This window comes from Ursus maritimus, unplaced genomic scaffold (genome assembly GCF_017311325.1).
Source record: "Ursus maritimus isolate PB19 unplaced genomic scaffold, ASM1731132v1 scaffold_3, whole genome shotgun sequence".
In the NCBI taxonomy this organism is placed as follows: domain Eukaryota; kingdom Metazoa; phylum Chordata; class Mammalia; order Carnivora; family Ursidae; genus Ursus; species Ursus maritimus.
In genome coordinates this window covers 67765765-67781834 of record NW_024425563.1, presented here as the reverse complement: position 1 = coordinate 67781834, position 16070 = coordinate 67765765, and the positions used below count along the sequence as shown (strand labels likewise).

Below are 16070 nucleotides of genomic sequence, written 5' to 3'. Positions count from 1 at the left end.
GGTTTCATGTTTAAGGGCTTTATTTAGGTCTCACCTTGATGACTTTTACCATTTGTGTTTACCACCTGTGCTATTAATTACCTAATATGTTTCTTTAAATGGCTCACAGTGCATGTTTTGATAAGTACCTTATATATGTTTGCCCATCTAATGTTCACATCAACCTTCGAAGTAAATCTTATCCCTGTCCGTATGGATGAGGAAACAGACCCAAGGGAGTAAAAGTACCTTACCTTCAATCCTGGAACTAATACAAGACAAAGGCCAGATTCAAACTTGAGTCTCTTTGGCGCTACTGCCCATGAAGATCACTCAACTATCTTGTACCTGAGTAGTTCGCTTTGGTTCCTTTTTTCCAAAGATAGAGTGACCCACAAATCTCCTATTTGCTCCTCCTGTATGCATCCCAAAGGCCTCTTCCTAAAGCCTTTGACCAGATGCCCAGAGTGATCAACACTGAATATGAGATTTTTCTCTGAAGTATAAATAGATTTTTCAATCTTTTTATGAGAGAAGGTTTTTGAAAGGTATTTGTGAGAGTGAAAACAGTTTTTTTCTTTACAATTTCTTGCTTCTTTATAAGGAGAGTAGATTCCAAAGAGAGTTCTTTGCTTGATACGCTGGTTACTGAATGTGACACTGAATTAGATGTTTAGAAAGTTCAAGATTGTTCCACCTGGTGTAAAAGGATGGGGGAGAAGGGTGAAAGCCAGGCATCCAAAAGCTGGAGGTTGTCTTTAGGGAGAAGAGATCAAAAGGGCAAATATATGACATGTGAATGTAGTTCAAGATGTCATTTGCCTGGCCATATAGAGCAAACATGAGGACATCTGAAAACTCATGCCATTTCTCATATTTATATGGCTGTTAGTAGAAGGGGGCTTTTGCAGAGTGCAAGAGTGGTGTATGTGGCTGCCAATCAGGTAGATACTTTATGGAAGAAGCCAAATTGTATCATGGGATTTTTTTAATTTGGCTACACAAAATATGATATCATTTCTTTCTACACAGAGGGCCTCAGGTGGATTTATAATTTTTCAAGTACACATAAAATTGTTCAGCCATGTGCTACCTAAAATCTGCACTGATACACAGTATACAGACCACATGTTGAGAAATCTAGTTTGGACAGAGTCTAGAACAAAAATAACTTGCTAAAATATACTGTATTGCAAAAAACCGTTGTGTATGTATCAAAATCAAGAACATAGATAATAAAGTTACCACTTGAAGGAGAGCAAATGCTTTTAGTAAACAGATGATTTATTTTGCCTTTGTGGTTTTTCCTTAGATTCTAGCCTTCATCCTAATAAGGAATATCCCTGGATATGCCCGATCAGTTTATAGCTCATTTTTTGCTTGGTTTGGAAAAATTTCATTAGAGGTTTGTACATTAATATTTTGTTTCATCTTACACAGCCAAGTGTTATATGCACGTGTGTATGTGTATGAATCCGAAATACATTTTTTAAAATCAAAGCTATGTTATTTATGGAAATACAGAGAAGAAACTCAGAACTTTCAACAGCAATAAAGTATATTTTTAAAAGCTTATTTAAATGACTGGACATAGATGACTTTCAAATATTCTTTATATTGTCTTAAGCTTGTAAGCACTAAATTGCTGAGATCAGAAAAGAAAGAAGTTAAGTAGATATAAATGAAATTTATAAATAGATATAAATGAAGTCAAGGGGAAGGGATTTTGATTTGTTCTTCATCGCCATAATTAAATATTACTGGAATTTAGTTTATCAATACTTATCCTAATAAAATTCACCCTTATGATTGGAAATCTTGGGGAATTTTTTAACCTTATTACATTTTGTATGCAATACTGAATATGACTTATTTAAAACCTTAAAGTAGGTTTTAAAAAACATTCTGAATATTCTGAGTCAATTATACAAAGTAGAACATTTTAAAACAGTAGAATTCATATTGTAATCATAAAAGATACATTTTAGAGTATAAGATTTATTAAGTTGTCCTTAAAATAGGGAAAATAAATTTTTGAGTTCTTTAATAAATGTTCTATTTTTTTTTTTGCCTCATAAGTTAGACTGAATAGAATTTAGAATTATTAATCAAGAATGACTTACCAAGTCATTCAGTACATAAAAGAATGTTTATTTTGCTATCCCCTTAATATTTGGAGCATGAGTGTTTAACTTTAATGAATGAATTTATAATTTGTTATTTCTAGTAAAAATATTGAAATTTTCTAGTCTCATATTTGAGAGGTAGCTTAAGCATTTTTCTACTTTCTGATATTTCAAACCAATGTGATGAAAGAACCACACTTGTAACCATCATCAAAAGTTGTAATGGTGTCATCGAATATGCATACTCACATTGAAGTTGAAGTATACTTTAGGAACTGCATTTAGGGAAAATGCAGTTGAAAACATTTGTCTGGCCATGCAGAGCAAACTTGAGGACACCTTAAAGCCTATAGCCACATACAGAAATATATTCACAAATATGTATAAATATGCAGTATGCACGTATGTCCACACATACGTGCACACACCCGTAGCAATTCTTTATTTGGGGTCTAAAGACCAGAGTCCAGAAGTCCTTCTGTCATCTGTCTTCTATGTCATGCCAAAAAAAAAAAAGTTTTTTCAAGTTGTAAGGTTGCTGTTTGATTTCTTGGGGACTTTGAAGCCGCGCTTCATTCAGCAAGTAGGAGTTCTGAAGAGTAGACCGCAGTTGACTTTTCAGGACCAAGAGTGAAACAGAAGTAAATGGCTTGGGAAAAGCCTTCTAACGTAATTATGCTAGGAAATGTTTAAATTAGGCAAAAAGTGTGATGTAATCGTTGACCCTCTGTTCGTATCTAACTTTAAGCGCTCTCCTTCCAGCTCTTCATTTGCCAGTACCACATATGGCTGGCCGCCGACACAAGAGGCATCTTGGTACTCATCCCTGGAAACCCTATGCTCAACATCATCGTCAGCACTTTCATATTTGTTTGCGTGGCGCACGAAATTTCTCAGATCACTAATGATCTTGCACAGATTATTATTCCTAAAGATAACTCCTCTCTGTTGAAAAGGTTGGCATGTATAGCTGCTTTTTTCTGTGGACTTCTCATCTTATCGTCGATTCAAGATAAGTCAAGACATTAGGTTCCTAAAATCCTAAGAAACTTAAACTCTTCAGGCTAATTTTGTGTCTGCCTAGAGGAGAAAAACATCTATCTGGAGATATAAATGTGTATGTAAATTAAAAACTCGTGCGGCAAGAGGACAGCTCCGTGGCGTCTGTTGAACACATGTGGTTGTATAGATTGGAAATGTACGTCTCCAATGTGAAACACTGAAAAACAGTTGAAGCAGACTGCATTGTGTAGGATTGCATGTGAAACGTCTTTTCTACTGGATCTATATGTCCATTTGTAAATGATTTTAAGTTAACATGAAGGCAGGGAAATAATTACCTTTCCAGTAAAAACATAATTTAATTAGCTTAGTGGCACCACTGAGTGTTTTGATCTTTACTAAATTTGTGGTAATTAGATTGCCTACACCTGTATTCATCATGGAACTTCCTACTTCACTGAAAACGTCCTTCCTCAAGAATTACTGCAGTATTGTCTTCTTACCATATGTGCAATGATGTGGAACGATAGACAGTATGCCTTTAATTTATATATGTTCACGTTCTGATGTTACGTGTTTCCTGACATGATTTTTCTTCCTAACTGTGGTTTTCAGGTATACCTAAATCTTTCTACACTTTGTCTCACAGAGTTGTTCTAGGTCCATGACAGGGTTTTGTCAATGTTGATGTTGTTGTTGCTTCTTTTTATAAAAAGGCCAAATTTTCTTTCCAATCCAAACATTCATCTGTTTCCTTTCCTTAAGCTATACCAGTGTGATACCAGTTACCCTGTGGATCCATTTAATATGTTTTCCTCCAGCTAATTAATTTCTGTCTATTATTTCCTGTGTTTGGAAAGCTCCTTCTAACCATTTTGGTATTTCCTATTACCCCCCCGCTATTTTAAAAAAATATATATTTATCAATCTAACTGGTGCAGTGTAGTAAAGATTCAAGCTGTTATGACTGAGATGTATAACCGTAAGTAGAATTTTAAGTAAACCGGTGACTTTGGGCAGTATATGTTTTTCATTTTGTTTTGTTACAAGCTAACTGTTAGAGGTATAAATTTATTTATCTGTTGTACAGATTTGATTATAACGTTTAATGTTTGAAAGATTGCACTTGTTTGCTCTTATTGTGTGGGATAAAATATATTTTCTGTTCATGGTGTATGAATATATGGAGTAATTTAAACAGTAAATAAACGTTCTGCGGATGCTTATTTTTGTATTGGCAAAGTATCAATTAAACTGTATGTGTCCTTTTTTTAAAAAATCTGGATCCATTAATGATTGGTTCAAATTTCTAATTCATTTTTTCAGCTTAAATGTACTTTTCCAAACTCTTCGTGCATAGAGAGAGGGGTCACTATGATAGTGGAATAAGGAATGATTTAGTTATCAGAGCGTCAGAGGATAATCTGCCTTCTGCCCAGGAAGTTCAAGCGCTATGGTTTATTAGTAGTTTTACTTAAAGATCTTAAAAATTTCATTATTATTTCTTTAGCACTGAATTTATTTGCTAGTGGTATCTTCCCATTAATTGTGGAATGATTCTGAGACAGAAATGTGTGTTCTTTCTTTTTTTCTCTTCTTCTGCCCTTACTTAATCTTTTGACATTTCCCAGATAGACAATTGTAATGATTCATTGCTCTGCCTCCGAGACTGCAGCCTTAGAAGTAGAGAATAGTATAGTTATAAATCAAAAACTTCCAAGTACCATGATCACATTATTCTTGCTGGTGTGGCTTGCCAATGAGTAGAGTGCATTTTAATTTAGCTTGTAAGTTTTATCACCTAAAAAAGATTCTTCCCGGTGAAACAATTGAAAAAGAAAGATGACCAGCACTTCTCTGTTTTGTTGGAAGCACTTATGTCTTCCAAAAGTGATACCCAATGAATATGTTTTCTCTCCTATTTGAATTGAAGCCTAAAACTTAACTAGCAAGCCCTTTCTTCATCACGTGCTCTCATTTAATATGTCCCACTATTTTATAGTTATATATAATAATTACAATACAGTGCATTTGTAATTAAAGTATATCCTATTTACATTTAATTTTCTTGCTGAGTCTTATGGATAAGAGGTGATTGTGGTAGAAGTGGCGTAAGGACAGCATCTCTACATAGGGTGTATGTTTTAATACCCTTTCTGCACTGATTCGGATTCTGACTAGCATTGCTCATTCATACCATTCTTCAGAAAAAGGTGTTTAACAGAATATTTTGACACAAAAATTGAGATAAAGCCACAGAGGTTCTCTGAAGTCGGATTTGCTCTACCATAAATTGCACTGAGATATCAGCCATCTGGGCCCAGAAGGGACTTGCTTGACTCAAATCTACTGCGATCCTTCCCCGTTTCCTTTGCCAAACCTTCCCATTTTTATGCATAACCAACATAGCATTAAAGATTCAGAGCATTGACCTAAAACTACTGTACCTCTAAGCCAGATCCTATGATCTGTTTCAGGCACTGGTATAAAATAACATTGGCACCCTACCATTCCATTGTAAGATAAGTTAACCAGTTACAATTTTAAAGGGGAGTAAATTTTTTTCTCCACAAATGTCTTATTATTTCAAATGTTCGCATAGGAAGCTTAAGTATAGTAAAATTAACTTTGATAATAAGCATATCTGTGTTTACGTTTAATTTTTTTTTACTAGATTGTAAACATTAATACTAAATAAACTATAGGACCAAGAGTAGAACCTTCATGTAATACTCAATAAAAGCTGGTTCTTTAAAGAACATGCAATTTCTAGAACAATGCCTTGCTTCCTTTAGATTGTCCCTCCCCTTTGAAGTTGGGACTTTTAACAAACCTTGGGAGAGCCAAGTTGGAATTTTATGTTAGGCCAATAATTAAAACACTACCATGCTATCATTTTTAGCCCATAAAAATGCCCGTTTCATGTGGCTCAACCTCACAGCTTCCCTTTCGTAAAAATAGAGTAACTCAGGTAGTTATCTTCAGAACTTATCCTGACAACTACTTCAAAAATTCCAAATACTAAGTCTGGTTTTATTTAGGTGATTTTGAGGATTGGTGAAAACTTAAAATACACCTATTTGAAAAACTCCATTACATCTTTATTTGTCTTTCTTTTAATGAAATCCCTTCTAGTGTCTTGTACAGATTAGAAATATTTTATATTTTTTCAAAGTTAGATCTATAATATAAACAAGAGACTATTTTCCAGAAGTAGAGTTGATGTTATGAACAGTAAAATATCTAATGGTTTAAATAGAAATGACTTATTTCTTATTTATAAAATACTGTTAAAATACCATTCCAGAGCATAAAAATGGGATAGATGAACATTTTAAAAGGAAATCTGTGGTTCCTTGGAGGTATTTTTGTCTCCCATAGGGCAAAATCCTCATGCTTAAAAGTAATTATTACGATATTTTAAAATTCAGCTAGTTTTATTAGTTTTTATTCCTTATTGAGAAAACATTTGAGAGAATTTTCTAATAAAGTCACTAAAAAGAACGATTAACGAGACTTTATTTTTTAATTCTACAGCTACTGCAGATGGATTATTTAATTCTTTTACTCTCCATTGCCAAAATAACAAAGCTGGAATTCACTGATGGGAAAAGCTCTCTGTGTTTATCACCCCATCTCTTCTTAATATGAATTCCAGCCAGGCCAGTCTTACTGTTCCCCAAATATCATACTCTTCTTTTGTTCCCACTCTTTTCATCTACCTAAATCCAACTTATTTCAAGAATTAAGAATTAAAGAATTTGAACTCCACCATCTCTGTGAATACAATACTTCCATTATCTTATTTTTTTAAAACTATTCTAGCACTAATTACCTGGTCCCACTATTTTGTCATTTCTTCCATTTCTTTAGTAAAGTTACAACTCCAGGGTCAAGAGGGTATTTCTTCTGGGTATAGTAAGGTGCTGGACACAAAGTGGACATAAAGGGGCTTAACCATCAGCTAAGGGATTCTGGCTTGATTTGTCCCATCTTAAAAACAAAACTTCTCTTTATCTCTTGTGTTCCCAAAGCTACTGCCTCATTTATTTTCTCCTACAGACCTGAGCTGCTCTTGTCAAGATCAACGAGAACCTCCATATTGCTAAATCCAATGACCAATTCTCGAGCTTCACCCTACTTGACCTATGAACAGTATTTGACACAGTTGATTTACTGCCTCCCTGTTCAGCCACCTTCACTATGCTTCCGGGGCATCATCATTTCCTGTTTTCTTCTCTCCTCAGGAGCCATTCCTCCGGTCTTGTTCCCTGGGTCCTCTTCCCACTCTCAACCTCTAAAATGCACTTCCCCAAAACTCAGACCTCAGACCTCCACACTCACTTCTTAAGAGATAGCCCCTAGTCACACGACTTTATTATCTATATTCTGAGGACTACCAAATTTATATTTCCGTCTAAACCTCTTCTCTACAATTCAGACTCAGATATCCAACTGCCTACTCAACATCTCCATTTGAATATCTAAAACACATATCAAACTTAACAAGTCAAAACCAAAACTAAGCTTCCTCACTACTGGCCACAAAAACACCACGATTTTCCTCTTCTCGGTAAATGACAACTACATCCTTCAACTTGCTCAGATGAACAATTTTGACTCCTTTTTCCTTACACCCTAACATCATAAATTTTAGTAAATCTTGTCATCTTCATTTTCAAAGTATATCCATAATCCAGTAATTCAACCACTTTTCATCACCTCCAATGTGATCACCCTGTTCCAAAACCCCATCAGCTCTTTCCTGGAATACTGTAATGGCTTTGTTTTTTGCCCCATAGTTATGACCCGCTTATACTTTTTACTTACCTATCTTTTTATTTTCCATCCCTCCCCATTAGAACATGATTTTTCTGAGGACAGGGAATTTTCTGTTTTATTCACCACGCTACCCCCAACTCTTAGAACAATGCCTCTCTCAGTTATTTGCTGGATGAATTCGTGAATGCCGCCAAAAAAATGGTGTCAAGCACTAACCCCACTTGAGGCAGGGAGGCAGTCATACAAGGGTGAAGCAGCTGGGAAAAATACTTTTCTGTAGCCATGGGGACAAGAGACCAAAAATATACTTTCTTTGGCTGTTAGAATGTTGATTTGCATTGTTATTAAAAAAACGTAACTCACTCATGCAGCCAGGTAAATAGTGACTCTGGAGCAGGGTAAGGGTCTTTCTGCCCTCGACTGCAACTACCCTCAGAACTGAGCACCAGCCATACCACATAGACCATAAGTCTTTTACTCACTGTGGCTCCATCCTATCATTCCTCATTTTCTTGCTTTATGCTGGGCCAGATGTCAATTGCCATTTTGCCATTGTACCTATACAATTATTTTTCTTGTAGAAGAGAATTATTTCTTTGGACTCATATGTCTATTGGAAGTAAGAAAATGAAAAGCTGAACCAAGAGAGCCGTGTATTTTAAAAAGAAAGAGAGATTGTGCTTTTTGTGGAAGTCAAAAATATTCCTCTGTGTTTAATAGGCAAAAATATAACTGTCAAAGAATACAACTTAAAAAATCATTATGAAATAACTAAAAGCCATTGCCAGTACTTAGAAATGTATATGTGAGTGCCAGTATAAATAAAATAAGATTAATGAATTAAATGAGCCTGACATTTCAACAGGACTTGATTTTAAATGAAAAATTTAAAAATAATAATGCTGTGAAATTCAGATATATATTAAGTGAAAAAATTGCATCAAAACATTTAACAGATGGTAACTTTTAAAAGCATATCCACTGAATGTAGCAAAAATTACATGCCAAAAGAAATAAGCAGAAATTATAGGCCAAAAAGAAATAAGCTTTTGAAAATAGAAGGCTAACCGGGAAAATGCTTATCTTCATCAGTATATCGAGATATAGCTGAGAACTTACAGAAAAATGTATGAAAGGTTCATTTGTGACATTTTCTATTGCAGTTGAGAGCCCAGGTATCAACAATACCACCTACTTAGTTATATTTATGTGTACTTTCAGAGAAAATTCTAAGGTTACCAAGGGACTCAGAAACACACCTGTATCAGTTTCATTACTGATCAATTTGCTTGGAAAAAAATCTTAACTTTTGATCTAGGCTAATAGTGACATTAATCGAATTATAATTAATGAGTATGATAACAAAGTTCTATTGTGATGATCCATGGACTTACCAAATGAAACTAAAATGAGTTTCGAAAGGATAGAACTTAGGTCCACCCATTTCATTCCCTTGGAGTGATTTTCTGCTAAGATCTTAGGATGCATTCTGGACACAGTCATTTATACCGCAAGGAGGATGTGTTCCTTGGCTTGTGTTATAGACAGGTTAGTGTTTCGCTTAATAAACTGGATGCACCACATGGGAGTCTGCCATATCACAGGAGGCTGGGTGGCACTCTACTTAGAAAGGTTTGGAACTATTGCAAGAAATTTAATTCTTCACATCATTCGAGAGAAAATGACCCCATTGGCTTAACTGCAAACAGTGGAATGAAGATGGTCCATCTTGACTGGCAGTTCAACCCATCTTACCAGTTTGAACATTTCTCTGCAAAGACTTTGGAAACTGATCGTGTAAATATACAACTCCATTTGTTCACTCTTGGGATAATCGTGATTTGGGGAAACTTCCTTGGCAATGTGTATTTTGATTGATTCATTTATTCATTTTTTTAAAATATTTTTGATTCATTTTCTTATGCTAAAAATGGTTTCCAGAGAAAGAAGTGGTGACAACTACATTCTCAAAGTTGTGAGGTTGAAGACTGAATTCTAGAAATTCTTTTCTGGTTTTCAACCTTACAAAAATTTAATAACACTGTTTGTTTGACCTTTCCATATGAATAGTGGTAGTAAAAATGAGGAGACACAAGTGGAAGTTATATGACTGCCATATTAATATGGTCCCAGAACCAAAATATGACAAAATTGGAATACCTGAATTCTACATGGACATTAGGAATAGTGGCCTTAAAATATAAATCCTATTATGCAGATATTTTAACCATGTTCAAAAGTAACAATTACGAAGAATTTGGGAGATAATAAAACTGAATGAAATCACATACTCCTTGTCTCTAAAGGATTCAAAGGTAAAATTGTACTAAATATCACAATGAAAAATCTGACATTTGCAGCTTAGTAAAAAGATGGTATCAAGATGCTTATCCCAAGAAAGAAAACATGTCCTAATTAAATTTATTTTCCCTTAATTTATTTTCAAATTTAAAATCTCTCCAATATTATAAATGTTTGTCATATCAAAGGCTTATCATACAGTAAAAATAAAGCTCGATTCGGTATCTGGCAGTTTTGTGGGTTGTTTTGTTTTAATTCTTCGCCCTCTTCACAGCACTGTCTGTGTTGTCACAGTAAGTATCTGATTTTTGACTATAGCTCTTTCATAACGAAGCCAGTTATGTTGTTTTGTTTCGTTTGACAAGTCATCGGGTCAAAGTCCTGCTAATAAAAGGAATAGATTCTCCTCTGTGAGAATACACGAGGTGGGTTTCAGGAGATAATTAATGTTTGGAGGGGCAAGATGTGTTTCTCTGAGGTAACTCGAGAGAAAAACAGTGACAGCCATCTCTGGTATAGAAAGAGCAAACTAGAACTAAGAAGCCATCTATTCTTTTCTTTGCCTCCTTCCATCTCATCTCCACCTCAGGACACTCAGTGGGAGAGAAAAAGTGATAGAAAACATGTAGTTGAAGTCCGAGGGGCCCAGCACTTTCCAAACATACACACACAAGGGACATGGAGCTGGAGCCCTTTCTCAGAGACTACAAAATTTGACGTGGAAGCTGTAAAGAAGTAATACATGGGCAAGAATGTCCAAGAAAAAATTTAAATAGGCTAACGAGAAGGGTAGGACTCGGACTATTGGATATTCAGACATCTTATTAAGTTATAGCTATATCGGGGTGGAATAGTAGGTTCAACACTATGTAGATTAATGGACAGAACAGCAAACACAGACACAGGTTTAATCCAAGAGATATTAGAGTAAGGTGATAGTTTGATTTCACATTACGAGGGAAGGTAGAAATATTCTTTAAATAGTCCAAGACAATTGCTTAACCATGGGTATGGGGACAGTAGACTCCCGTTCTTCCTCTATATACCAAAAGACATTTAAGATGAGTAATGGGTTTAAAGACTTAAAATAAGAAGTAGAAAATGTAAGTGAATATCTCAAGACGAGAAAAGACCCAGTAAGGATAAAGCAAAGGGTAAAAACCAGAATTGCTACATCCCATTACAAAAAAATTTAAAACCAATATACCAAAAGTCATAAATAGAAAAAATACAAGCTGGAAGATCTTAGAACATGAGTATTTGACAAAAAAGTAATATCCTGAGTATATCTAGAGCTCTTGAAGTTTAGAAAAACCAAAATATTTCCCAAATTTCAGTTGGTTTCTGATTACTTCTATACAGAAGGTCACTTCATTCAGCTACCTTGACGTACATTACTCAAATGACTTAGCTTGGAAGAACTTCAGGAAATCACAGGACTCAATGCTAGGCTTTCTATGGATGCTTTTTGGGAGTTGGGGGGTGAGGGTTAATGGCCTCTGTGTTTAGTTAAGCCTTCCTTACAGATTTTCCAGACTAATATTAATTAAGACGAGGTTATATTGAGCAGAAATTTGGAACCTAATGGCCCATCTGTCTGCGTGACAGTGCATATTCAATGTTGTTTCTTTCCTAAAGAGAATCTTGGCCAAACTCTATAGTATTCCCTAGAAACTACTGATCATTGGGTTTAAATTTCCCCAAAAGATGTCGCTCCTACACTAGTTCAATGTCCTACTGAAGCCACTTTTTTCCCAGATCCCTGGAACAGCTGAATTTCACGTATCGGATATGCAGCATTGGACTCCCAGCTACCTAATACCTGTCAGCTATGGGTTTGAATCACAGTGTTCATAAAGGAACATTAAGAATTTGCTCTTTATCACCTCCTCAGATCCTTTAAAATGTACCCCAGAGTTAAGTCAGGCAAGCACCTAGCAAAGACCACCTGTACAGCATTTTCCCTATGGACCCCTAGCATCTCTCTTCAGTTTGAAGCCGCTGGTCAGCCTTGCAGGACACGCTACAAAACAGTTATATGAAATTCATTGTGTCAACTGTAAGAATGTTGTTGATTATGTTACACAATGGCCTCTTTATGTGGACTCTCGAGTTATTTCATTCTGGCCCTAGTACTGGAATATTTGTGCTTCTCCTCAACAGTTCATCTGCTACTATCTTATGGACACTGGGAGTTGGCGTTTCACATTTGCTGATAAAAAGCTAGAGCTAAATTTGTGCTTCATCCCCAAAACCAGGGCACTCTGGCCTTCAATATTTTTATTAGCCTGCTTCTTGGCCCCTTTTTCCTTCTCACCTACTTCAAACAACATCATCTGACTTTATTTTGCCCAGGCCAGTAAGCCTTCTTACATCCTTTTTGGAACAAGACAATGTGATGGTCCCAAGTGTTTCTTCAGTCCACACCAGCTGGATGAGCAAGAACAGCTCATAACGTTTCCCAACAGCAAATGCTCCCGGTTCTCTACACCTCTTCCCAAAAACAGGGCTCCCCCTCCTATGCCCTCCGCGTTCTTTCTCCTTCTCCAAACAGTGCTCTTTCCTCTTTCTTTCTTTTCTTTTTTTTTTTAAGTTCACCAAAAATCTAGTGGTATCTGTTCTGGTTCCTTCTCTAACTACCAATTTTGTTTCCTTTTCGGAGGTTAACTTCTCTGAGGACCAGATACCAGGCCGACTCAAGACCTTGGTACACATTCATTCTAGGCACAGGGCAGTGACCACTTCCGTGGACACTTGCTTCTTACCACCTGTCATCATGAGAACATCTGGCCCCAGCGAGGGGCTTTATAAATTAGACCTTGAATCAGGGGCTCTTTCCCCCACTAGATTGTGGTCTCAGCTGCCCCCTTTTTCCCTGTATCCCAGAGGATGTTGGAGGATTGAAGAAAACTCCTCTCTCTCGTGGCGTTCATCTTCCTGGCCGTTCAGTAAAACCTGAGACACCGTCACATAGGGTGGTGCTGAGAAGGGGAATAAAGGTAACCCCACCCTACACACAGAGCGCTTGGGGAAATAACAGTGTTACCTGTAGGGGGGCTCTAACCGGGACTCCTCAGTCTGTGATCTACGACAAAGGGAGCAGTCACCCTTAGCAGAAAAGAGAGTGGCAAGGAGGCGCATGGAACTCGGAGAAGGTGTTAGGTAAACCACTCAAGACAGGAGGTGGTCCTGAAACTAATGTAATCTTGTGCATCGACTATACTCAAATAAACGAATAGGTGCAAAGCAGCATATATTGTATGCTACATTTGTAAGCAAGAAAACAACATAAAACCAACATCTCTATGTTGTAGGGAAAAAAGGAAATTATACCACCTCCTCCCTTACCCCCTTTCCCCTGTGTCCTAAAAGGAGGCAACATTACAGAGGCCCTTCCATGCAGAAGTCAGAACAGGCCTCTCAGAGGAGAGAATATTTCAGCTCTGAGAAACTCCCTCATACACAGCTAAGGAATTCTTTGAGGGAGGGTGATGTTTTGGTTGGGCCGACAGGAGAATCGGGCCATAATTTGTTATTTTCAGCTTTCAGTTTTGTTCTTAATAAAAGAAAAATCGTCTACTTATTTCTTTATCCATAGGTAACTTAAAGGCTTACCTTTTTCTTGGTAATCTTGGGGCATTCTTTGTAAAATAAAGATGATAACCCCTTGTCTGATGCTGCCAACACTTCCCCCAGTTGCCATTAGAGGGAAGGACGGAAACTGGAGTCAGAGGAGCGTCTGCTAGCATGAAGCTCGGACAAAATCTCAGCCAGGCTGTGCGATGCCCCGAGCAACACCACGCATTCCGAGGAGTCCCGCTCCTGCGTCTGAGAGGACTGCCGTGGTCTATGGACCCCGGCCCCGCTCGTGGCTGGCTGGGGGCAGCCCCGGGAGCCTGAGACCTCGACCTCCACGGGGACGGATACAACAGCGCCGTAGCCGCACAGCGGCTGTTACCCTCTTCACGCCGGTGTTGTGCACAAACCCACACCCACACGTCCTCAGGGAACTTGTCCTCCACGTATTTCACGGGCCGCTTTTTCTGAGGGTAAGTTTTAAAGAGAGAGGTCAAAAGACAAGCTACAGTCCCTGTCTGTGCCGTGAGCCTTCTGGACACAACGGAGGGTCCGATCTCCGTCCGCCACCGTCAATTCCGAATCCCTCTTGCCCGGAGTACGCAGCTCTTGGTGGCTTACCCAGAGTTGTGATCCAGACTCTCCTTCTGGAAGGGTCTCTGAGCTCTTGGTAATCACGCTCATTAGGCTGAGGCTGATGCACTTGTTCATTCACAGTCCCAGGAGGAGCAGGGAATAGGGAGCAGAAGCTGCGCGGATTGCCTCAGTTCCACACACACTCTTTCCATCTGTCATTGTGTAAAAGCAGCCCTACCTCCGGTTGCTGATCGAGCGCGTTTGCCCCTTCCAGCGCGGTGGCGGCTCTTCTCGCACGCTGGACCTCGCAGTCGGTTCTCCTGAAGTGAGAGCAGCTCACCTCCACGGCCGCCGCAAAGAAAGATGAGGGAAGGATTTGCATTTAATAATAATAATAACAACAACAACAATAATAAACCCAGACATTTACGATTAAATTCATGTGCTACCTCAAGAGACCAGAAGAAAAAAATGGGAATAGAGTCATTTGTGTGTGTGTGTGTATGAATTCACAATTTGGTGAACATAGAATTTTAAATAAGGAAAGGAGAGGAAAATACAATTTGATTTTTAGCTAATCTCTGATACAGAGAAGATAGTTTAAACATATAAATAAAAGAGGAAAGCAAAATGCATGATTATAATACTCATTATAAAAAAGAACTATTTCTCTTGGTCAAAAGAAATGCCATAAATAAATGGGGAATTGAAAAAGGTATTTAAAAAACTAATAGACCTACTTTTAATATCCTTATATAAAGAAGTCTTACAATTTTTTTAAAGCAAGATTTTCTCCAACTTATGGCTAGTTTCTAGTTTACGATTCCATATAGTACATCATTTCATTCCATTACTTTGGACTACATTACATAAATAGTTTAACTTGGAGGCTACATCAGGAAGCAATACTGCTCAAAGCTGGTCATTCTACGGGAGCTTTGTTGAGTTTTTCCTTTTTCCTTTTTTTTTTTCTTTTTTTAATGTGAGCAGTGGGCTTTTGGTTATGCCTTCCTTAAACATTTTACGGAACAAAATTATTGAGTCTGTGCTATATGGAGCAGAAATTTGGGTCCTCAGTAGTCCATCTGTCTGTGATTAAGAGCCATTTCCAAGTTTTTTCCCGAGGAGCATCTTACCAGGTCATTAGTGCCCACAGCGTGGCACTCTGATGGTTCTTCCGCTTTTCAATATGCAGAGAAAATGTTTCCCTCCCCCTAGTTCCCCTGTCAGCTCATGCTGAAGTGTGTACTTGCAATCAAACAAAATAGCTGCAGTCCAGATATTGCCAGAGGGGGGTTGACATTTTCATATTTTTTCTGCTAACTGTGATTTTTAGTCTTACTCCTCCCATTCCATTTTATCTTATTTTATTACTCTTCATTGTTATGATTTATTTTTCTCTTTTCTAACATGCTGCAATCGTCCAGTTTTTATTTTTCTACTGATCTAAACCTTTTCTGTCCGGCTTCTACCATTCCAGTGGTTATCTTTAATTCTCTCCGCAGACTTTTAATATTATCTGATCGGGGACATGTAAAAAGAACAGGAATATTATAGGAACAAAAATTGCCCTGGTCCATCAATCACTTCCCACATGAAGCATGTGCACACTTCTTTTTTGGCAAGGTGCTAGCCTTGAAAATACCAATGGAGTTATAAGGGGAGATCAGAAAGAAGACACCAGAGAGTCGGCAAACGTCTCCCTCAGCATTCTGGTCATCTTTAAAA

General features: G+C 37.4%; 1 protein-coding gene across 1 annotated transcript in view; it reads left to right on the top strand.

Annotated features, from left to right (window-relative positions):
* The window catches only part of CASD1 (CAS1 domain containing 1), a 48564-nt gene extending 44231 nt beyond the window's left edge, over window positions 1-4333 (top strand). The window contains exons 17-18 of the mRNA XM_040644264.1: window positions 1292-1384; window positions 2868-4333. Of these exons, the coding sequence (XP_040500198.1) occupies window positions 1292-1384; window positions 2868-3134 (360 nt within the window). The 3' untranslated portion in view covers window positions 3135-4333. The remainder of the gene's footprint in view (window positions 1-1291; window positions 1385-2867) is intronic.
* The last annotated feature ends 11737 nt before the right edge of the window (window positions 4334-16070 follow it).